At 56.5% G+C, this 23560-nt stretch overlaps 1 protein-coding gene across 1 annotated transcript in view; it reads left to right on the top strand.

Annotated features, from left to right (window-relative positions):
- Positions 1-4174: 4174 nt before the first annotated feature.
- Positions 4175-23560, top strand: part of TEX264 (testis expressed 264, ER-phagy receptor) — a 109113-nt gene continuing 89727 nt past the window's right edge. Inside the window, exons 1-3 of the mRNA XM_075005739.1 lie at positions 4175-4241; positions 7528-7599; positions 8563-8854. Of these exons, the coding sequence (XP_074861840.1) occupies positions 8597-8854 (258 nt within the window). The 5' untranslated portion in view covers positions 4175-4241; positions 7528-7599; positions 8563-8596. The remainder of the gene's footprint in view (positions 4242-7527; positions 7600-8562; positions 8855-23560) is intronic.

Genomic DNA, 23560 nt, shown 5'->3' with positions numbered 1-23560 from the left:
CAATGGGCTTAAACCACAGCAAGGGAGACACTAGGAAAAACTTCTTAACTATCAGGGTGGTTAAACACTGGAATAAATTGCCTCGGGAGGTTGTGCGATTTCCATCGCTGGAGATATTTAAGAGCAGGTTAGACAGACACCTATCAGGGATGGTCTAGATGGTGTTTGGTCCTGCCAAGAGGGCAGGGAACTGAATTCGATGACTTCTTGAGGTCCCTTCCAGTTCTAGTGTTCTATGGTTCTACAAAGCCCTGGTTTACATATCTCACACTTCATTTACATAATCGCATTTTCCAAAGAGAGTCTTTCGAAAGAAAAACAGCTGTGTAGATGGTGCTCACTCAAAATAAAAGACTGTTTTCGAAAGCACCCTTCTTCCTGAAAAAAATTAGGGGTGGGTGGAGGAAAAAAAAGCTACCTCTTGCCAGTTGGACCAGTTAATGAAGCAAATTAAGTAGGACGTGTCTCAAATACCAAAGGTGAGGAAACTGCCCCGTTTGGATCCAAATACTTGAAGCTGGTATTGTAAAACTGCTAATGGGTCACTGATCGTGGCTGGGAAATAGGTGCCAATTTTTGTATGAAATCATGTGTTCTCTGCTTTTCTAGAGCACATTTCACTTGACGTTGAGTTAATAATTTGCTCCCATCCTCCCTCCCCCCGTTACCCGTCGCTTTCTGTCCTGTGCATCTGACTTGGCAGTTTTAATTTCAATTTGGTTTTTTTTGGACCTCTGTGTTATAAAACCGTCATGCCATTTCCTGTACAGCCCTGTCTTCAGATCTGCAGAAGTGGGTCTGCCCCACGAAAGCTCATCACCTAATACATTATTCTGTTAGCCTTTAAAATGCTGCATGACTGCTTGTTGGTTTTGTTAGAATACAGACTAACACAGCTACCTTTCTGTTACTAGGTTAAACGTGCCAAATTTATAACTGAGTTCCAATCCAAATGTCTCCCTCTGTAATCTTGTAGTAAAATCCTTTTGCAGAAGAATGGCTAATTTTAAGCCTTATTGAACGTCCAGGGAGGTTAAAGCGTTCCCCTGCAGGTTTACGTGTATATCAGTTCCTGACGTCCCATTTATGTCCGTTCATTCTTTGGCACAGAGGCTGTTCGGTTTGCCTGCTCCGCCTTTATCAGCCTCTTGGATTGTAACGTCAGAGTTGGTTTTGAGGCTGTGGGCAGGACTGCATCCTGCACGGCTCAGGTTATGTGTCACATGATGTTGTGTGTTCATGTCAGCCAGTGCACGCTTGCGGAAGCATTCACTGTAGCAGTCCAGACTATCACCGCTGTGTAAAATTTGGGCTCTTTTTTAAAATCTTTTGGCACCATCTTTGGGCTAATGGAACTGAACAGCTGTGGTCCAGCATCGAGCAGCCAACAGGGGATGTGGGTTCTCGTCCTGACTCTGACTCTGCCTTGGTGTGACCTTGGGCAAGTCATTTACTAGCTCACTGCCTCTTGTGCTTGTCCAGTGAGAGACACCATTACTGTCTCTGCTTAAATCTCCTCACCCTCACCCACCCTGTTATAAGTGGCAGGAAGGCTGGGGGTGAGGGTGGGGGGGAATTTTCCATTCCTGGGAGTGACTGCTAAGTCTCCCCTCAGCTCCCCTGCTCGCCCTTGTTTACCTTCCATGGAAATGTCTTTTTCAATTTCTTTGGCGTCACTTTGCTTAACTGACATTTGCAGACAGGGTCGAGCAGGCAAAACAACGTTCCTTTGCCTAAGACCGCCTGGGCCTAGTCATTGTCCACCAAAGACATTTTGGGAATGTACTTCCAGCCCACACCCATGATATTTTGTAATCACTGGCGCATGCGTCGCACAAGACGATTAATGACAAGCGTGGCTCGTCAGTTTTGCATATAGTAGTTACACGACACCTTTTGACACAGATTCCGACAACAGTGAATGGGAGCACTGGGTGTGTCAGGCCTGGTGCGAGTTGTGGTAGGGTGTGCCCTCTGCCAGCGAGCACTGGGGTGTCACGTCCAGCCGCTGGGCTCAGTGTGAAGCACCAGGGTGCTGGGCTGAGGCGGGGGACTGGGTTATCATGGGCACAGAGGTCGCTGAGGCCTGTGTGAGGATTGCAGATCTGTGAAGTCCAACTAGCAGCTCACAGGTCCTCATTCCCTTGTCCAGACAAAGCTGTAGTCTTTATAAACACATGTAAGGCCAAGGGACCCAGGTCGTCGGCAGAAGAGAATGAACCTGTGAGTTTAGGGTATAAAGCAGCTGTATCCAATGGGAACTGAAAGATCCCCACTCTTATGGTTGCTGTCCTTCTATATTCACCACAGTCCCCCCCCCAGCCAGGCTCCCCTAGCCCCCCCTAAATAAATGCCCTCCTCCAGAGCCTGGCTCCCTCAGCCTCCCCCTCCCCCAGATAAACGCTGGTGACTCACCAGAGCTGCCGGAGGAGCCAGCAGAGCGGCCAGGGCTCGCGGAGTTGCTGGCGTCGCCACGCACTCCTCCCAAGAGGAGCTGCACTTAAAGGCTCCATGAGCCACGTGCGGCTTCAGAGCCAAATGGCCACACTGAGGTGTCCCGTTTGCCACATGGGGTGAGGGGTGACCGTACTGGACACCGCGGGTGTAAAGCATGAAGTAGAAGCCGCTACACAGATACGGCACAGAACAGGTGGGAGCCGATGTGACTGATGGATCAATACTTTTCTAACAATCAACGCCCACTGTTTGCCTCCTAATGTGAGAGAATTTAAATTACGCTGGGCTGAAAGGCTCGGTGAGTCATAAACCTCTCCAAGATGACCAAGATACCCGCTGAGAGAGACCTTCTCTGGGAGCCACTCCCGGGGCTGAGCATGCAGTAAGCACTCCAAGGCCAAGTGTCTTCAAAACCCTGAGTTGCTGCTTCTCCACGCTGCCAGGCAGAAACCCAGGCTGGGGGATAGCTGCCGCGACTGGGGACACTGACCTGTTCTGAAAAAGATTCTTCCTGATCGTATAGCAAATGCAACCACCAGCTCTGCATGGCATACAAGGGAGAGTCTGAGCTATTGCCTTGGCCTGCTGGGGGATGATCACACAGTCAATGTGAGAGTGAAGATGCGGTGAAAGGAGGATGGATTCACTTCACTAAACTGGCAGGATCTGTTGGGTTTGGATTACATTTTCAGAATGATATTTATTAATAGGCACTTCTCGGCGGCTTATGTCTGACTGACGTCCACGTGTGCCTTCGCGCTGGTGCCACTTCCTGTTTCAGAGCGGGGACTTCCACATCCTTTTCCAGTCAACTTTTAAATATGTTTCCAACCAAGAAGCAACTGTTGGGGCAGATCAGGCTGTGAGCGGGCAGCGGGTAGCAACTGGTTGCGTTCTCCTGATGTCCTCTTGCCAGAGGGATGCTTCTCCTGTTCTCCTGGGTCACTCTTCAGCAACCCCCTCCGCTCGCAGGGGAGAGGGAACATCTCAGATACTTCCCTGGGTGGTACCAGCTCCAGCCGGGGCCCTCTTCTGGCAACTCAGGACAGGCCTGAGCGCCTCGGCCGGCTCTGCTAGGCTCCGCGGGCGCCAGCGTGTCAGCCGGGTGCAGCCGTGAGGGCTCGGCGGGAGGTCTCCTCTCATGGTGCCCCAGGAAAAGGCGGCTCCCTGAAGGGCCTGGCCCCAGCCTGGGATGCTCCTTCACAACCACGCGGCTTTGGCTGGCCGCCCTGCTCCAGATGGCAGCCCTGGGAGCGCCACTCCCGTCCTTCCCCCCACCGCCAGCACCCACATCTCCCTGGGGCCGGCTGGGGAGCAGGGCCAGGAGGTCGCCCAGGGATGGACCCTTCCCATGGACCTGTGGGGCCACCTCATCCCAGAGCCAGCCAGGGCCACCTCAGAGCGGCCCCTCCCCCACAGGTTGGGGTGGGGCCACCCCAGAGACCCTCCCCCCGCCCTGTGGTTGAGATGGTACCTCCCTAGCGGTCCGCCAGACGCCCACGCCCTGCGGCTGGGATGGTACGACCCCAGCCGCGGCCGCCCCCTGCTGGCCGGGGTGGAGCCGCCCAGGCCAGGCCGCGCCCCGCGCGGAGCCCGCCCCGCCCATTCCCCCCCCCCTCAGACAGGCCCTGCTCGCGCACGCTCCCGGGCGGGGGCGGCGGTGAAGCGGGCGGGCGCGCGCCTCGACGTCTTTCTGCCTGGGCGCGCCCCCGAGCGCCGCCGCGAGCGCCCGAGGCTGAGCCGGGAGCGGGCAGCGCCGAGCCGGACCCGCTGCCACCCCGCGGGTGAGTGGGGCGCGGGACCGGCCGGGGGGCGGACCTGGCCCCGAGGGGTGCGGGGGGAGCCTGGCCCTGGGGGAGCCCCTGTGGGTGGGGGGAGATCGGCGCTGTGGGGGAGCCCCTGTGGGGGCGGGGGCGAGACTGGGACTAGGGGAGCCCCTGTGGGTGTGGGGCGAGACTGGCCCTGGGGGGGGGAGCCCCTGTGTGCGGGGGGTGAGACTGGCACTGGGGGGGAGCCCCTGTGTGTGGGGGGTGAGACTGGCACTGGGGGGGGGAGCCCCTGTGGGTGTGGGGTGAGACTGGCACTGGGGGGGAGCCCCTGTGTGTGGGGGGTGAGACTGGCACTGGGGGGGGAGCCCCTGTGTGTGGGGGGCGAGACTGGCCCTGGGGGGGGAGCCCCTGTGTGTGGGGGGTGAGACTGGCACTGGGGGGGAGCCCCTGTGTGTGGGGGGCGAGACTGGCACTGGGGGGGGGAGCCCCTGTGTGTGGGGGGTGAGACTGGCACTGGGGGAGGAGCCCCTGTGGGTGTGGGGTGAGACTGGCACTGGGAGGGAGCCCCTCTGGGTGTGGGGTGAGACTGGCACTGGGGGGGGGAGCCCCTGTGTGTGGGGGGTGAGACTGGCACTGGGGGAGGAGCCCCTGTGTGTGGGGGGTGAGACTGGCACTGGGGGAGGAGCCCCTGTGGGTGTGGGGGGAGACTGGCACTGGGGGGGGGAGCCCCTGTGTGTGGGGGGCGAGACTGGCACTGGGGGGGAGCCCCTGTGGGTGTGGGTTGAGACTGGCACTGGGGGGGGAGCCCCTGTGGGTGTGGGGTGAGACTGGCACTGGGGGGGAGCCCCTGTGGGTGTGGGGTGAGACTGGCACTGGGGGGGGAGCCCCTGTGTGTGGGGGGCGAGACTGGCACTGGGGGGGGGAGCCCCTCTGGGTGTGGGTTGAGACTGGCACTGGGGGGGGGAGCCCCTCTGGGTGTGGGTTGAGACTGGCACTGGGGGGGAAAGCCCTTGTCGGGTAGGGGGGAGATTGGCATTTGGCGGATTGTGAGTGGCGAGGGGCAAGAGATACCACAAGCACTCAAGGGATCCCCCAGGAGCTGAGGGGGTGACTGGCACTTGGGGGAATCCCTGGTGAGGTGGGAGGAGAGAGCTGCATTCGGGGGATCCTGGGGGTGCGGGGGAGACAGGCACCGCCAGCCTTTGGGGGATCACAGACAGCTTTGGGAGAAGACTGGCACTTAGTGCTGGTAAGCCCTTGCTGCAGACCGCTGGGTTGCTGTGGGGACTAACATGCCGGATCCCAGCGGGGGGAGTTGTTGTTTTCACAGTGTTTCCCAGGGAGCAGGATTGACATGAGGAGTTCGACTCCGTGGGGCTGGGCTGAGGGGCGCTGGGTGTGCCAAAAGGGCCTTGCTCAGGGACAAGTCTTGCCAGGCCAGGGGGTTGACTAGCACAAGCAATTTCTGCCTCGCTTTTGTCCAAAGAGGAGGAAATCTCTGAGGAACAGGCAGATATTCGGCGTGCCAAACGGCTCCTGGGATGCCCCCTGTACTCTCCCACGATGGGGGCTGGACTAGATGACCTGCTGAGGTCCCTTCCAGCCTAGGATTCTATGGTCACCCTCCAAATCTTTGCTCCAGTGCCCTGGGCTCCCCTGTGTTTTTCTCCCCCGCCGATCACCAGGGTACCTGGTTGTGTGTGACTCTTTTTGGTGCAACTTCGGGAAGATCCCAAACAGTATTTAAAATAACCCCCTGAACTTTACCTGGCTCTGAATACAGGGGTTTCTTTGTCAGTCTTGCAACGGAGGGGAAAATTGACAATGAAGGATTATTTATTGATTTCAGGGATTTCGCACTAGTCTGTGGTGAGCATGGATCTCGTTCGAATAAAAAAATCTCCACCTGTGCTGATCAGAAAAATCAGGCTAGCAACAAATGTGATTTGTAACTAGCCTTGTGGGGTCCCAGTGGCCTCCAGCCCCAAGGGCTTGTTCCATTTCTGTTGTTTAGCCCTTACCTGGAGCCCATAATCCTCTGTTTGTGACTTTATAATTAGCTGAGCAGTTGTCACGGGGGATTATGACTCAGGTGCGGAATAAGGAGCAGAGTCTGTTTTGATCTCTGGAATCCTAGAAACAGCCCCCAGCTGCCTTCTGCCTTTCCCTCGGGATAGAACATTGAAACGTGCATGTGTCCCATTAGTTTTCCATAGAGCATTAGTGGCTCTTTAAGGAATGGCAGGAAAAATGTATATCGGCTTCCCAGATGGTGCACGAGTGCTGTGACCTCATCAGGCTGGTGCACGTGAACCAGGAAGCAGAAGGCAACTGACATAAAAAGCAGACAGGTTGGGAACTTGAGGGAAATTGAGCAGCTGCCAGAGTAGAGGAGGGGGTGGATGTGATTTGAGAACTGATTCCACTTTCTGTGCTTGTCTCTAACCTCTCTGCAGTGGGGGCTTTGTTTACCTCCTCCTAATTTTTGACAAGCACTGATTGTAGTCCTGTCTCAATTGTTCAAGCTTGCTTCTCTTTCTTTTGTGTGTGGGGCTGATATAATTGGAGTGATTTTACGGCTAACATTTATATTAGGTAAGTTTTAGAAACAAATAGAAACATAGGGTCAAATTCTGCACCCTGGTAAATCCCGAATAACTACTGATTTCAATGGAGTTACTGCAGATTTATGCCAGATTTAATTGATAGCAGAATGTGGCTGTCATTTTGCCCCTTTACTAGCTGCTCAGTATGTATCCAGAAAGTCTGGGGAGGCTTGTAATCAGGAGGCTAGCTTGAGCCATTGCCTGTGCTACCTAGCCCTGCTGGTGTTTTTATCTGAAGCAGAGTTAGTATGACTCAGACCCCTGCCCTGAGATGCATGCGCCCAGCTGCACAGTGGGCATAACCTGAGATGCACTCGCATAGCAGAATAATCCACTGCACCAGTGCCAGCTCAAGGCCCGTCATCTGGAGTTTCTTGTCATGAAACGTTTGATCTTAGATTGTGGAAAGAAATCTCTTAATCGGTATTGTTAAACTCTTCTCCAGTCCGCAGCTTTGCAAGGTGATCTCTTTCTGAATGGAGTCTCTCAGCCAATTCTGATGTGGCTTAACGATCCCAGACCAAGTGGGCAGGGGAAACGGATCCCAGTTCCTTTTCTAAGGGAGCACAGTAACACACACATGCAATGGGTAGGGTGACTGTTTAGTTCTAAGGTGTGTGCGCGTTTGGGGGGGTTGTTTTCATGCTGCAGTTATTAAGAAAGAAGATAGCGATAATATCTCCCTCCTGTTTTAGAGACGTGGATCCTTGGTCAAGAATCTAGCAGATATCATGAGCTGCTGCTAGCTCCGGCCTTCTGACTGTCAGGTGAGTCGTAACATAATATATAATGGGACTAATCCCCCTGCAGTGAGTGGAGTTAGACCAGGGATGCGTCTGTCTGACATTAAAGTGTTTGTGGCTGACTATGCTTGCATTGGTGTTAATGGGTGCTCTTGAGTTTAACCTCAGTCCCAAGTTTAGCATCTGTTCAAAACTCCTTGACCACAGAGAAATGGTCATAGGGAAACTAAAATCTAAGCTTTCTTCCTTGTATTCGGTTGACATTCCCCCGCCTCCGCCCTCCCCAGGCTTGTTGGAAAGCTAAACACAACAGCAGCTTGCTCATGCGTGAAAACAGGCCAGTGAAATTCACCACGCATTTCATTGGGGTGAGCCAAGAGAAGACAGGATGCAAACGACACAAACTGGAAAGTCAGTTACCATGTTAAAAGCTCTTTCAGATGTAAAAATCAGGTAAAGAAATGAAGCAGTGTTAGCTTGGAGGTGTTGCCTTGCAGACTGTACCTCTCGCTTCTTCTCACTGGGGTGCAGTTAGAATGATCTGGTCGAAGTCACGTCAGTTGTACCCCAGCCCTCTTTAAGGAGGGGGCCTCTTCCACAGAGCTCTTTGCCAGTAGGATAGAAGGCAGATGATCTCTTTCACTGTCATTAACCTTCTCCCTTGTCCACTGTACCCTAAATAAATCCCCAGTGACCTGGATCCCCAACCTGGTGACATGTTGGTCTTGCCTGGTTGCATCTCGGAAGAGTTGGTGATGCCCCCTTCTAGACATGACAAACTGTGCCTCCCAATCCCCTGGTTAACAGGCTGTGGGGTCAGTTAGTTGAGTGCTGGCCTTAGCTTTTGTTTCACTTGTTCATCAGCTTTGTGGAAACAAGAGGAACTGGAAGAGGAGGGTGGCTGTTGTGGCTGGAAAGTACCTGAGAAGCAGATCGCTGTCTCCTAAGGTTGGCTTCACCCTCCTCCTCTTTCTCCTCTCTTGCCAGGCATTTGTGAGTGGAGAGTGAGGCACCAGGAATCATGGCTGACTGGGTGCTCATTGGCCTGATCGGGGCATTGCTTGTGCTCCTGCTGCTCACTCTCTTTGGCTTTGCCGTCTACTCGGGCCTCTTCACAGAGGTGGTTGTGAGTGCTGGCTCGCCCCCTATCCAGAACATCATCGTGGCCTACAAGTTCAAAGTGGGACCCTATGACGAGTCTGGTGAGCTGTACACGGAGAGCTGCAGCATCTCTCCAAAGCTCTGCTCCATCGGCGTCTACTACGACAACCCTCACATGGTAAGAACTGTACCGGAGCGCTTTGGAGCTGGCTAGGCCTGGAAGCCACGCTGCTAATATACTGCCTGGACGGGTGTGTAGCTGTGGGGCCCGGGTAGGGCTCTGAAACATGAGCCTCTGGCTGGTGGGATCTTGTGCTTGTTGTAGGTATCCCCACAGGTGAGTTCTGCCATTCTCCGGGCTAGGTTACACGGAGTTTCAATGGAGGTGCAGGAGGCTGAGGGGGACCAAGGTTCTGCTTCAGTGGGAAAGAGGAACTAGGCGTAATCTCCCTGCTGCAGATGGAAACACAGCCTCCTCTCTAGGCTGCTCTTTGAGATTCTCTCTGGTTAAAAGCAAATTGTCTCTTCCTCCTGGTACATGCTTGCCTGTGCCCCTCTGGTTTCTGAGCCTTCTCCAACCTACTGGCTCATGAGATGAGGTTGTGTCCCCAGAAATTCATGAGACTTTTAGTCTGTGCTTTTCTGCTGGCTCTTGCTTATTGCACGATCCGATTGTGAGTCCTGGGGAGATCCCCAGCCTGTTGCGGGCTTCCCTGGGTCATAAAATGGTTTCTTCTGGGTCCAACTTTTCAGGTGGTGGGAAGAAGACCACTAATGGCCATTGGGCAGCAGTGGATTCCGAGATGGATCCAGTCCAGGTAGCCAGTAAACCAGTCTGTGGCTTGTTTCCCAGGGGCAGAAGAAGGACGATTGACTGACTAGCTGAACGTATCTGTCTGTGACAGACCCACTGGCTCCCAAGTGATTGAGCAACCCCCAACGTGACCTGTCAGGAGTGCTGGACACGACCTGCCACAGCTCTGTGTGTGCGCGCGAGCTGGGGAGATGGCTCTTGCTTGGCTTTTCTGCTCCCTGCTGAGCTGGGGGGATTGGCCATATGCTGCAGGGAGCTGCTTTGAATGTCTGAGGCCGGCCCCTGTTTTATTATGGCTGGTGGTGCAATGTGTCGCCCAGCCTGACGGTCAGCATCCTTCCCCTGGTCAGGGGACACCGTCCCCGTACGCCTCACACTTTGGTTGCCTGTGCTGTGCCATCCAGCGTTATCAGGGACCCGTGGCCACTGCCGCAGGAGGACGAGCCCCTGGGTGCCCTGTTTGTTCACACCGTGCCTTTGTGAGCATCTTGCCCGGAGTCAGGTTGAGCTCACTTGCGCTCCCAACGTCTGCCCCCGGCCAGGCTCCTTCACACCCTGTTGGCTCTGAATAGGCACGTTGCCGTAGACTTCCGCTGTGCCTCCCAGTCAGGTGCCGAGCGGGCGCCAACAGAGCCCCCTTATGCTGGGCATAGGGTGTGCATTTGTGGCTGCTTCTGCCACCCGTAAGGCGTGGTGCAGTCAGGCCGAGGGAGAGGGAAATGGGCTTGGACTGGAGTAGGACGGGGGCACGCCTGGATCTGAGCCGCTGAGAGCCCTGTGCTGTAACGGGAGGATACCAGGCTGTAAATGCTGCTGGAAACCATCGCCGGTTTGGCCCATCGCTGAGTGCTGGGCATTATCTGCAAACAGCCTCTTGCTCTCCCTTCCCTGAGCCTCGAGGTGTGGTGTTTACGCTCTCATTCGCAGCTGGCATGTCCGGCGTTAGTGCTGCCACGGGAAAATCAGGACTTCAGTACAGGGCCAAGCTGCCTGGCCGCTGAGCCTCCAGGGCTCACCAGTCAGCCCTTCCTCCGCTCCTCCTCGTGGCAGCTGTCCGTCCTCTGCCTCCCGACTTCATTCTGCAGTTGGGGATTGTTGACATTGTCCTGGTTCCCATGTCAACTCTCCATGACGTCAGGCGCCCCGAGGGTTAGAGTAGCCGCAGCAGGAGCTTTTGGGAGGACATGACTCGTGTTACTAATGGACATGGGAGCATGTGTGGGACTGGCCAAGGAGCTGGCTCTGGCGAGAAGGTGTCTGGCCTGGCTGTCCCACTGGCCGTTCTCAGGCTGAGCAGTGAAGGGAAACAGGCTCAGGACAGTTGCTGGGGACATCAGAGCAGGTGCAGCCGGTGCTCTTGAGAAGCCCCTTCTCTCTTCATGTACCTCCCCATTATCTGCTGGCGGGCTCCTTAGCCGCAGGTGCAAAGAGTTCGCTTTCTCTGTGTGGGGTTATCTGATGGCTGGTTGCGGCCAGCTCTGGGGTGGAACGTGGCAGTTCTCTAGCAGTGCCCAGCCATGTGGCACAGGAGATGAGGGAGGGTATGGTATAGAATTGGGCCATGACTGGGGGCTATTTCGCTGCTTCCTGAACGGCCACCCGGGGCAGGTTTTACAGGCAGCATGGCGGTAACCCAGCCAATGGGGGCGACCGAAAGCAGCGCATTAATAAGAGATGTTCTGAGCTGTCCCTGCTACCCATGCTACTGCTGGGGCAACACCACCAGCCACACAACAGACACCTCCCCAGGTTAAAGGGCGATCAGAGCCCTGCCCTTGGCAAAGGGGCTTAACTGGGGCCTCCCCCTTTTGCTGCAGAACGTGGAATTGGTGTGTATTGAGAACAAGAATCCGCAAAACGTCATCGGGCTTCACGTTCAGCCCTAGTTACCCGCACCTGGCTGTCCCCCTCAGTGTGGCCTGCACACGGCCTTTCCCCCTCGGTGCACCCAGCACCTGGAGCGTCTCGTTCGGCCACGTTCCTTAAGGTGCCGTTGGAAGCTGCCTTCAGCAAAGGGTGCCACTGGCCAGTCGCTCGGTTCTGGCCCTGTCAGGGTTGCAGACCTTTGTTTTCTGCCCCAATTTCAAACAGGATTTCTTGCCCGTGGGTGAGCTGAGGGGTGGGACTCTGTGCGGGTCCCTCTGGGTTTGGAGTCCCTAAATTCCCCCTCCAGCTTCAGTGGGATGCAGTAGTCCCTTCATCTTGAGCGGTGCGTTGTTGCTTTGGGACCGGCTGCATTCAGGGGTCTCTAGGTCCAGTCTGCCTTATTGCTTTGGGGTCTGATTGGTCTCCTCTGGTCCAGCAATGCTCGCTCCAGCTAACAAGAAAGCAGCATTCATGCTTCACAAGGCCAGCAGGGGAACAGTGTTCAGAGCAGAGCCCTTGGATAATTACCTCCACTGAGGGGTCATCTTCCAGGCTCATCTGGGGATCCTGAAATCAGCCCCATCTTGAGCTCCCTACTACGTTGGCTTCTTAATGCTACTTTGGGGAGAACATGGGGCAGGTGTTTTGGGGGGACCTTTGGAAGGGTCTCCCCCAGCTGCTGGCAGCTGGGCCAGCTCCCAGCTCAGGTTTCCTTCTTTTTCCGAGGTGTCCCCAGCTGCTGTGGGCAGGGAGCTGGCCTGGCTGCTGCCCACATGGTCTCTGGTCACTTCTAACAAGGTGACCTTGGTCTCCAGAGCGGGCACCATTCACCAGCACGCAGGGCGTGATTCAGACAGGGCTGAACTCCACAAATCTGCCCCCACTCCCCAACCGCCCCTTTGAAGGCAATGCTTGCTGTGCAAGCTCAGCAGCCTGGGGGGAATTGTGATCTGTACTGGCCGGGCATGCAGAGGTCTCCAGCATGGTCTATCCAAACGCCTTCAGATGCTTGTGCAGCGTGCGTAAGCGCCGCAGCAAAGCGCCCGACTGGGACGGGATCGCTCTCTTACTGATGGGGAAACTGAGGCACGGGGAAGCGGTGTGGTTTGTCCAAAATCACGCAGCGAGTCAGTGGCAGAGGTAGGACTAGACCCCAGCGCTCCCAGCTCCCAGGCCCCTGAGCCGGCGACTGGCTAACGCAGCCTGCCCGAGAGACCTGGTCCATTGCCAGGCACAGGGCAGGGTTGGCTTGTAGCGCAGTGCAGGGCTGAGTTGCTTGCCGCTGGCTTCTAAAGACGAGCCAGGCCAAAGTACTGAAGCACGGTCAAAAGCTCCGGTGGTGTGAGGCCGCGTGACCGGACTCCTCCGCCTTTGCCCGGGCAGCTGCTAGCACTCCCCTGGAGGGTGGGGAACCGGTCTGGAAGAGGGGGTTTGGCGTGGGGCATACAGAGGCGCGGGGTGTATGCATGGGGTTGATGGGATAAGGAGGCGGGGTGTGTGTGTGCAGTTGCTAGGACAAAGGGGCAGGCTGTGTGTGTGCGCGGGCGGTTGCTGGGACAAGGTGTGTGTGTGTGTGCAGTTGCTGGGACAAAGGGTGGGTAGGTGTGTGTGTGTGCGCGCTCATGGTTGCTGGGAGAAGGAGTTGGGGTGTGCACGGTTGCTGGGACAATGCTGTGTGTGTGTGTGTGTGTGTGCACGCGCGTGGTTGCTGGGAGAAGGAGGCGGGGTGTGTGTGCATGGCTGCTGGGACAATAGGGTGTGTGTGTGCATGTGCGTGGTTGCTGGGAGAAGGAGGCAGGGTGTGTGTGTGGTTGCTGGGACAATGGGGTGGGGTGTGTGTGTGTGCACGTGTGTGGTTGCTGGGAGAAGGAGGCAGGGTGTGTGTGTGGTTGCTGGGACAATGGGGTGGGGTGTGTGTGTATGCACGTGTGTGGTTGCTGGGAGAAGGAGGCAGGGTGTGTGCACGGTTGCTGGGAAAATGGTGTGCGTGTGTGTGTGCGTGCACACGTGGTTGCTGGGAGAAGGAGGGTGTGTGCACGCTGTTGCTGGCTCAATGGGGTGGGGGGGGTGTGCACGCGCATGGGTTGCTGGGAGAAGGAGGTGTGTGTGCGGTTGCTGGGACAATGGGGTGGTGTGTGTGTGTGTGCACGCGTGTGGTTGCTGGGCGAAGGAGGTGGGGTATGTGCGCACAGTTGCTGGGACAATGGGGTGGGGATGTATGTGTGCACGCGCATGGTTGCTGGGAGAAGGAGGCGGTGTGTGTGTGTGTGTGTGGGTGCTGGGACAATGGGGTGGGGGGTGTATGTGCACGTGTGGTTGCTGGGCGAAGGAGGCGGGGGGTGTGCACGGTTGCTGGGAAAATGGGGGGGGTGTGCACACGCATGGTTGCTGGGAGAAGGAGGCGGGGTGTGTGCGTGGCTGCTGGGACAATGGGGTGGGGATGTGTGTGTGCACGCACGTGGTTGCTGGGAGAAGGAGGCGGGGGGTGTGTGTGCGTGGCTGCTGGGACAATGGGGTGGGGATGTGTGTGTGCACGCGCGTGGTTGCTGGGAGGAGGAGACGGGGTGTGTGTGTGTGCGGTTGCTGGGACGATGGGGTGGGGATGTGTGTGTGCACGCACGTGGTTGCTGGGAGAAGGAGACGGGGTGTGTGTGTGTGCGGTTGCTGGGACAATGGGGTGGTGTGGGTGTGGGTGTGCACACGTGTGGTTGCTGGGAGAAGGAGGCGGGGTGCGTGTGCGGTTGCTGGGACAATGGTGTGTGTGTGCACATGTGTGGTTGCTGGGAGGAGGCGGCGGGGTGTGTGCGCGCGGTTGCTGGGACAATGGGGTGGTGGGTGTGCACGCGCATGGTTGCTGGGAGAAGGAGGTGGGGTGTGTGCGCGCGGTTGCTGGGACAATGGGGTGGTGGGTGTGTGTGTGCACACGTGGTTGCTGGGAGGAGGAGACGGGGTGTGTGTGTGTGCGGTTGCTGGGACAATGGGGTGGTGTGGGTGTGTGCACGTGTGGTTGCTGGGAGAAGGAGGTGGGGTGCGTGTGCGGTTGCTGGGACAATGGGGTGGTGGGTGTGCACGCGCGTGGTTGCTGGGAGAAGGAGGCGGGGTGTGTGTGTGCGGTTGCTGGGACAATGGGGTGGTGTGGGTGTGTGCACGTGTGGTTGCTGGGCGAAGGAGGCGGGGTGTGTGCGCGCGGTTGCTGGGACAATGGGGCGGTGGGTGTGCACGCGCGTGGTTGCTGGGAGAAGGAGGCGGGGTGTGTGTGTTGGCGTGGTTGCTGGGACAAGGGGCCGGGGTGTGTGTGTCTGTGTGTTGCCAGCTGCAGGGCAGGGCCAGGCAGTACCGGTAGGTGGCAATGCGCTCAGCTCGCTGCCTCAGTTTGTGCCGATTCGAAGCTTTCGTTTTAAGGCACAGTCGACTTCTGAAGGAGATTTAGGGGCCAGCGCAAGGGGCTGAGCTCCTGCTGCTTCTGTTTCCGGCAGGTGGAGGAGCCACAGGGCACACGGCCCCTTAGAAGACAGACCTCTTCCTTACAGAGACCAGACTCGGGGGTCTCGTCGGTGCAGGAGTGGGTGGGCCTGGGGAGCACAGAGTGCGCCGGCAGAGCTGCTCCGTCGCACCGAGGGCTGCGTTGCAGTAGCAACGGAAGGCTGGAAACACGATGGGTCTACTCGGCTGGGAGGGTGCAGATGACACGGGGGCGCTTGGAACGGACGGGTGCAGCTCCATGGGCGTTGCGCAGGGGTTTCAGTGCCTGATCCTTCGGCAGGTGAGCTGCCCCCACCCATCTGACGGGGGAATGGGTTCGGAAGCCCCGGTGGGACAATCAGTTGGAGTTGGTCCTGTTTCGAGCTGGGGGTGGGACTAGGTGGCCTCCCAAGGGCTCTTCCAACCCTAATCTACGATCCTGTGAAGTCTAATAATGGCAAATGAAAGAGACCACTGACTGTTCCAATGGTAGTGATTTTAACCAAAGCATCCACCTAATCTGTGGCTGTGGGGGGTGGAGTACTGCCATTTGCTGTCCTCCGTCCCACTCGAACACCTGCAGGCAGGCTCTGTCACTCTAGTGGTGGGCAACCTCCAGCCCAAGGACCACATGTGGCTCGTTGGCGTTCTGCTCGTGGCCCCTGAGACGTTGTGTTTACCCTTGCCCTTGCACAGGGTTGCCAGATTCCACAGGTTTACGTCTATAGACGTTTATCGGTAATTGCCTCCGTAAAATCCTCCGGCTCCACTGGCCATACGCCATCAACAACTAAGACCAGTGGCAACTGACTCACCAAGTTCCTGCCGAAGAAGAAATCAGGAAGAGAAGATGGCAATAGATTGGACGTACCCTCAGAAAACCAGCCAGCACTGTCACCAGGCAAGCCTTAAGTTGGAACCCACGAGGGAGACAGAGAAGAGGGCCCCCAATGCACACCTGGCATAGAGACCTGAAGGCAGACACTGAAAAGATGGGGTACACCTGGCCAGAACTGGAAAAGTTCACCCAGGACAGGGGATGCTGGCGAATGCTCGTCAATGGCCTATGCTCCAAGATGTAGGCGTGGAAGAGGCTTAGCAAAAGCGACACTCACTTTAAGCCCGGGCATGTGAAGTGAGGTGCGTGCTGGTTGCACCCAACATTGCGAGAGCCGTGTGCTCCCTCCGCACCCAGCTGAAGCTTCTCCAAGCACAACCCCCCCCAGATTTAAGGTATGCAGATAGCACAGTTAGCAAATTACCCTATCTCAGGGGACGGTCTTGTTTACATACCCAGCCCCCTGGTTTTTCCCAGCTCACAGATCAGCAGAGACTTGGCCTGGTGCCCGGGAGGTGCTATCCTGGGGCTCTCTCTTTGTTCCAGAGTTGTAAAGAGCAGCTGGAAGGGCTTCAGGTGGCAGACCTGTCACCTCTCCCTGTTTGCCAGCAGGCCTCCGGCTGGTGGGGAAACCCGAGAAGCGGGCGGAACAGTGAGTGCCTCCATGGGCTCTTAATCCCCACGTATGCTCTCTGAGCAAAGGGGAGTGCCGGCGTGGTCTTCCAGCAGTGGGACTAGAGTGCAGCACAGGCTAGCAAGCAACGTTGCCTCTAATCTCCTCCATCCACGTGTGGAATACGTTTTAAGTGCACCAGGGCTGGTGTGAATGTGCACCACCGGTGAAAACCAAAAATCTAACTGGGGGAGCTCCGCTAGTCAGCGGGGCGGCATTTGAATCTCTCCCAAGCTCAGCTGACAGGAAGCACTGCCACCTGGCCTTGGCTGAGGAGGACCTCCTGAGCTTCTGGTTGGAGCACCTCACAGCTCCTCAGTCAGCCACAGCGGGCGCTGTGGGAAAGAGAGAGCTCTGTGCATTTCCCATGGTGGAGGCTGTGTTCAAGCAGCCCCACTTCTGAGCAGAAAGTAGATGGCCAAGCGCTGGTTGTAAGGCCCGGTGTATCTGTCGCTCCTCACTGCAGTATCGTTCCTCTCTGATGACTAATCAGACACCTGTGGCCAGTTAAGGCCTTCTGGCTTGTTATAAAAGGCTCCCCCCTGTGCGGGGAAGGAAGGAGATGAGGCGCGCACCAGCAAGAGAGCACCGAGGTTTTGGAAGAGAGAAGCATCTCAGCCAGGTACAGGGGAAGGCGCTAGAGGGAAGCGGTGGGAAAAATGGCCGGGGGAAAGGCTGCTGTGTTTGGGGCAGGGGAAAAGCCCCATCAGCTGCCTCCCATCTAGGGTCCCTGGGTTCTCCCCACCTTTCCTTTGGAGAGCCTAGTGAAAGGATACAGGCATCAGAACCTTGTGAAGGGGGCTTGCTCCCCCTCTTGTGACTTGCCCATGAGGAGAATGGCTTGGTAAGTGGAGACCTTTGCTTCTGGAAAGACCCAAGACAGCGGAAGGGCCACCAGGAGTCTCTGAGGCACACGCTAAAATCCACCAGGAAAAGCAGAACCCCAAGGGGGCCGACAAGGGACTTGTCACAGTTGCTCTGTAGTTATGGTTTGTATTATGCTAACATCTGGGATCCCTAAGCATGGTCTGGTGCCCCATTGCTCCTGACTCTGGACAAACAAAGGACAGCAGGATGGTCCCTGCCCCAAGGGGCTGCCAATCTGAACAGAAGGCAAGAGACAGCAGATGGGTGCAGGGCACAGTGGGCCAGCATTGGTCGGTGATGGGCTCAGCACCCAGGCAGCCTTGCCAGGGGCCCGTTTGACATGGGCCTCCCGGCAACAGGAGCATTCAGGATGCATTTGAAGGAGAACAAAGAAGGGACTTCCTGGATGTTTGTAGGCAGTGCCCCGAGCGTGTGGGGCTGCGTGGGCCACGATGGCCAGCTGGAGCTGAGCGTCGGAAGTGGCTAAGGACTGAGCGTGCCGCTGTCCGTAGTCTGGTCTCTGTACTACTGCATGGGGAGCCAGCCCTGGTCGGAAAGGGGAGGCCCTGAGACTGTTCTGCTTACCTTGGGGAGCTCCTTAGTCCACTGAGCTCCAAGAGCCGTTCCGTTGTGTGTCCTGCTCACCATTGCTAGCTTTCTCCTGAAGCTGCCACCAAATCGGCAGCTCTGCCCACATCCTGCCAGGGTGCAGTCCTGCCAGCAGATCACGTGATTAAAACCTGCCTTCAGATGAGGTGAGAGAAGGTTGGAAAGCGGAGGGGATGGAGCCCTGGAAGGTTCTGCCTGTTGCAGAAGAGATGCTCCTGCATGAGGCTGGTGGATGGCCTATGTGGCACTGGAGCTGGTGAGGAAGGCTGGAAGTTCGGAGCACAAGCCTGGCAGAGGAGCGGCTCAGCAAGGCCAAGCCAGAGCAGCTTCTAGAGACTGGGTGCCAGCTAGGCTGGATGGGGGAGTTCTTGTGTTCCTTGTGGCTTTTGTTAACAAACCCCGGGCCCAGGAAGGGTGTGACTCATATGCAGCGCTTTCCTGCTGCGCAAAAAGGTGCTGGAACTCAAGCCTCACACCGGACCCCCTGCCCCCACAGCCACAAACAACCCTGCCTACAGCCCCCTCGCCACTCAAGCCACCTGTGCAGCCCTGGCTCAACACGCGCGCGCGCACACACACCCGGCCGTGGCAGACCTTGCTGGCTAAAGGCCTTTTCCCCAAAATGCTTAGCTGTCATGTGCTAGCCTGGTCCTGGGTTCGGGTTCTCAGCGCTGCAAGGAGCTGGGTGGGTCTCTTCCCCCCGGTGCACCTCAGTGACTCTAAAATTAAAGCCCAGCTGCGATGGGATTCTCCTGGAAAAGCTCCCTGGGGAACAGCAGTGGACCTGTGGAATCGTAAGACTGGAAGGAACCTCAAGAGGTCATCAAGTCCAGTCCCCTACATTTGTCGCCGCACCAAGCGCCATCTAGGCCATCCCTGACAGATGTCTGTCTAACCTGCTCTTAAACATCTCCAGCGATGGTGATTTCACAACCTCCTAGGAAGTTTATCCAGCCCTTGACCACTCGGACAGGAAGTTTCTACTCTTGTCCAACCTAAAGGTTCCTGCTACAACGTAAGCCCATTGCTTCTTGTCTTGTCAGAGGCTGAAGAAAATATTTGTTCTCCTTCCCTCTTTGTAACACCTTTTTAGGCACTGTGGCAAGGACTCCTCTTCCCCAAGCCACTGCCCGGTCAGCCTCTCGCCCCTTTCCCCCGGCGACTGGGGTTTGCCGGTGTCTCTGTGGTAGGGAGCCCAGCCTCTCCTCTTGGGACTCCCTCCCCTGCTGTCTATGAGCTGGAGTTGGTCTGTCTCCCTCTCAGGGCTCTGCTCTTTTGTCTCTCCTCCACTGCTCCTTCTGTCCACCCGCTCTCTCCTCCACCTTCCAACTTTAGAGGGTTTTTGAAGGCCTCCATCAAGCCAGCAGTCGAGTCAGCTGGCCCCAGTCGGCCTGAGCCAGCTCCCTCCCAGCTTCTTGTAGTTGCCCTGCTGCCCTCTGCTTGTATTTGTCAGGTCTTTTCCCCTTCTGGGCTTCCAGTCTCCCTTTCTGCCAGAGTCCTCTGGCCTGCCCCTGCCACAGTACTTGAAAGCTATTGTCATGGCCCTCCTCAGTGTTCTCTTTCACAGATGAAGAAATGCAGTTATTTCAGCCTTCCCTTAGGGGTCCTGTTTTCTGTGTCTTGAATCACTTCTGTTGCTCTTCTCTGGACCTTCTCCAGTTTGTCCACATCTCCCCTGAAATGTGGTGCCCAGGACTCCCAGGGAGATCTAGGCAGCACAGAGCAGGGCAGAAGAAGGACTTCTCCTGTCCTGCTCACAACGCTCCTCTTCATGCATCCCAGAAGGATGTTGGCTTTTTTTTTTGCAATGGTGTCACACAGTTGGGTCCTATTTAGCTTGTGCTCCGCTCAGCTCCCTAGCTCCCTTTCTGCAGTACTCCTTGCAGATAGCCACTTCCCACTTGGTATGTGTGAAACTGTTTGTCCCTTCCTGAGTGGAGTACTTTGCTTATGTCCTGACTGAACTTCATCCTATTTACCTCGGACCATTTCTCCAGTTTGTCCAGATCCTGTCTGACAAAGGGTCGGTCTTAAGGAGGCCTGGCGGTTAATGAGCCGTTCTGGAGGCTTGCTCTGTTCCTGGCTCTGCCAGGCTCCCTCAGTGCCCTTAGGCACGTCACAGCTGATCTGTGCCTCAGTTTCCCACCTGTACAATGGAGGTTGTGAGGCTACAGACATTGGGAGCAGGAGGTGCGTCAGTGGCTCCTGTGACCATTACGAGTGCCTGACACAGGACCAGCTCTTCATCTGTCTCGCTCCTTCAAGCTGTGCTTGAGCTGGGAAGCAGCAGGTTCCCACTGCCAAGAGCCCGGGCAAGCTGGAGCCAGCCCAGCAGAGCATGTGTCTCAGTGCGCCAGCTATTAGCTGGAACGGCATCTCCTCGCAGAGGACATGCCTGGTACATGGCCAGCAGCAGAGGCGCGTCCAGCCTCGTGTACCTGGCACATGGGGCTGTGCTTCGTGATCAAACTCCCAGTGGGGCTAAGGCTGCCGTTATCAGCTGATAAAATGGAGTGTGTTTTCGAGAGCGCACGGCATACCGTGCTGGCAGCTGGCACCTGCCTTGGGGATACGTCTGCCCCCCTTCCCAGGGCTGTGGAGCCAGTGCGGTGCTGATGTGTGGAGACGGACAGACACCTCCTGCGGGTCACAAGGCAAGGAGCTGTGAATCAGAGTCAGAGGATCTAGCGCTTCTGCCCTGCAGGGAGGGCTGAGGATTCGGAACAGGGTTGGGGCTCGCAGGACACCTTCCTATCCTGGTCTCCCTGCACCCCAAGGCCCATTACAGGTGGTGAGGAGTTGCCCCCCCCCCCCCGTGCCCTGGACGTGCCCGTTTGCTGGCTGATGAGAGAGGCCTCGCTGTGCTCCAGGACACTGCCCAGTCCTGCTGTGTCTGTCATTCTAAGCAAATCGGCCCCCAGTGCATCAGCCACCCCCCTTGGGGTGCTGCTTCTCGCTCGGGCCCCCTGCGGGGAGCCTCCAGGAGCATTACTTTCTAAATCGGGACTGCAGAAAAGAAGGGATCTTTCTCCACCCCCTCCCGTGTTCCGGCTCAGTGCTCATCTCTGCCCTGGGGTGGTTTGGAGCCTCGCGACAGGGTAGCAGAGCTGCTCCCATTCAGGGCTGGTCCTATGTTCCCGGCAGTGTCCAATGGCCAGAAATAAACACCTTTGTCATGGGACAGCAGAAAGAGCTGGCTGGCTGCCTGGGGCGCTGCAGCAGCTACTGCTGGTCAGGACCTGTGCTCCCTCTATGTGGCTGGGGGCCAGAAGGACACTGGGGCCTGCTGTGCTGCTGGGGAAAAGGACACCGAAGTCCAGCACCCCTGGGTTGGGTGGCACTTGGCTCTGAGCTGTGCAGATCCAGGAAAGCAGTCCAGCTGAGCTGGGTGACCTGCACTGGTGTAACTGGGAGGAATGGGATGATATTAACTAAAGAGTGCCTGGTAAGGAAATTGACTGGCCGGGGATCTCCTAGGCTGTGGAATCATTTTCCCCAGGAAAAGGGGAGAAGCCCCAGTGCTCAGAGGGGGCTGGGTTAAACTCAAGCGAATGCCCGGCGGAGCCCAATGCTTCCCAGGCTCCTGAGGGCTGGCTGAGTGTACAGGGTGGATACAGATGCTGCAACGAAGCTCCAATGCCCACAGCCTGGTTTTCATGATGCACGTGACTTGCCTGACACCCATCCAAACAACCCACCGCTTGTCCACTGACACGAATTTTGCACAGACCTGCGGGATTTTAGCCGAGGAGGGAATGTGCATTCTGGGTCTGTGTTAATGTTGGGCTCTTATTTGGACTTGGAAGGAATGTGGTGCTGACCCCGGATGCCCTGCTCGGAGCCTGTCTGCCCCCAGATGCCCTGTTCCCAGCCAGCCTGCAGCTGCTCAAGCTCTCAGACCTCCTTCTCTGCCCTCCCACTGCCCCTCTTAAGTCAGTGGAAGCACTTGTAGTAAGGGACATGGATAGAAGAAGGCTAACGCGGACATCAGACCCCACAATAATCACTCTGTGTAGTTTGACTTGTGTCTGTAGCATAGGCCTGCCCTGGCAGAGAGTTGCTGAACCCCTGATGCCTGAGGTTTAACACCCTGTCCCGATGTTTCCTGGTTAATGGCACTTGCGGCTTTTGTTTTTACTCAGATTCGTGTCCAGTCCCTCGGTAAGTTCTTAGCCTCACCGATTTCCTACGCCAGTGATGACGTCGAGTGAGTTGGTTACCGGTTTGGCTGGCTGGCTGAGTTAAAGTGTTCACTGCCAGCAGCATGCGATGTGGTTTCTCTCACACCCAGGTTATGGGTTTGCGAGGCACCTGTAGCTTTGTGTGTTGGCACTTGGATTGTTTTTGGCACCTGGAGATGTCAATATTTGATCGCTCGGCTGCTTCCTGGTCTGCTGGTTGCACTGTTCTGCTTGTCATGACCCTGCAGCTCCACTCAGTCCTCCACCTGTTAGGATGGTGCCCACTTTGAGGCTCCACCTTGGAGGTCTTATTGGCAGAGTGCCCAAGCAGCTGATTGCCTTGCTGGCCTGACCGGAGGCAGCAGCAGAAGCAGGATGCTGGGTGTACAGCTAGGCTCCATCCTGCTCTGGACTGTGTGCCTTGTGTTTCCGGCTCTCAAGCTGGCTTGATTTCCTGGGCTCTGACCCGTGTGATTCCTGGCAGCTGGATTGTGATTCTGATCTCCGCTTTGTCTCCTGCCCCTGGCACCTGGTATCCCCACTCAGCTGATCCAACATCCTGACCCAGCGGTCTCTTGACTCGTGACTGTGGACCCCAGCGCTGGCCACCGACTCTGGCTCGCCTGCGGCAGCCTCCTGAAAGTTTGAATTATTTACTACAGCCATTAACAAACAGGCTGTGACATGCACACAATAATGGAGAAGGGGAAAAAAAATCAATATTTGACACCAGTTAAAATCAGATACTTTCACCGCAAGTTGTAGACACAAGACCCGGGAGGGAATAGCTTTAATTGAGAGAGACAGATGTCCGGTGTTTACACAGCTCTCTCCTTCAGATCACCCGCTCCGAATCTAGGTCCCTGTTGCCACCTGTTGGAGAGGGGACCGAATTGCAGCGTGAAGCCACAGTGCAATCCTGATGCATGTATTATTCAGAGAAAACAGAAGATTGCCTGCTGAGTTCACGTAAAAAAGGAAAATCCCGGTGAGCTGCAAGGCTGCGCTTCTAGCCGTTTGCTTCTGCTTTAGTAAAATCTGCTCTGCTCCCAGCTTCATTTACTTCGCTCCATATTAATCTCTGGGTTATCCGCCTTGAAGCAGGACCCGTGAGCCCTTAAATAAAGAGACTGAGAGGGTGCTTGGGCTCTTAAAGGGACAGATTCCTGCGACGACGACGGCGTGCGACAAGACGCCTTCTCTGTCCTTCAGCTTCCGGGGTGCCCGTTGGAGCCTAGCAAGGGGGAAAGACCTCATCAGCACTTTCTTAATAATCGTCCTGGAAATCGATGCAGGACCGGACCCTGCCGGCGCTTCTCCACTGCTTTGTCTAGTGCTAGCCGACCCGAGCAGGTGGTTCTGCCGCTTTCCATGGGAGACTGCTTCCCAGGCATCTGAATCTCATTGTAAGCAAGCTTCCCCTGCTCTCTTGGCCTCAGTCCTTCTTTGCTCCGTTGCACCTGCGATTCCTAGTTATATTTGACGGGATTGAACAATTCCTCTCCTGCGGGGGCTTACATCCTTCGGGGGCTTACAGCTGTCTGGGTGGAGTGTCCTCTCTGGGGTTTTACAGC

The sequence above is a fragment of the Carettochelys insculpta genome, chromosome 11, assembly GCF_033958435.1.
Source record: "Carettochelys insculpta isolate YL-2023 chromosome 11, ASM3395843v1, whole genome shotgun sequence".
NCBI lineage: Eukaryota > Metazoa > Chordata > Testudines > Carettochelyidae > Carettochelys > Carettochelys insculpta.
Note: the sequence above shows the minus strand (reverse complement) of the source record. Positions and strands in the feature narration are given on the sequence as shown.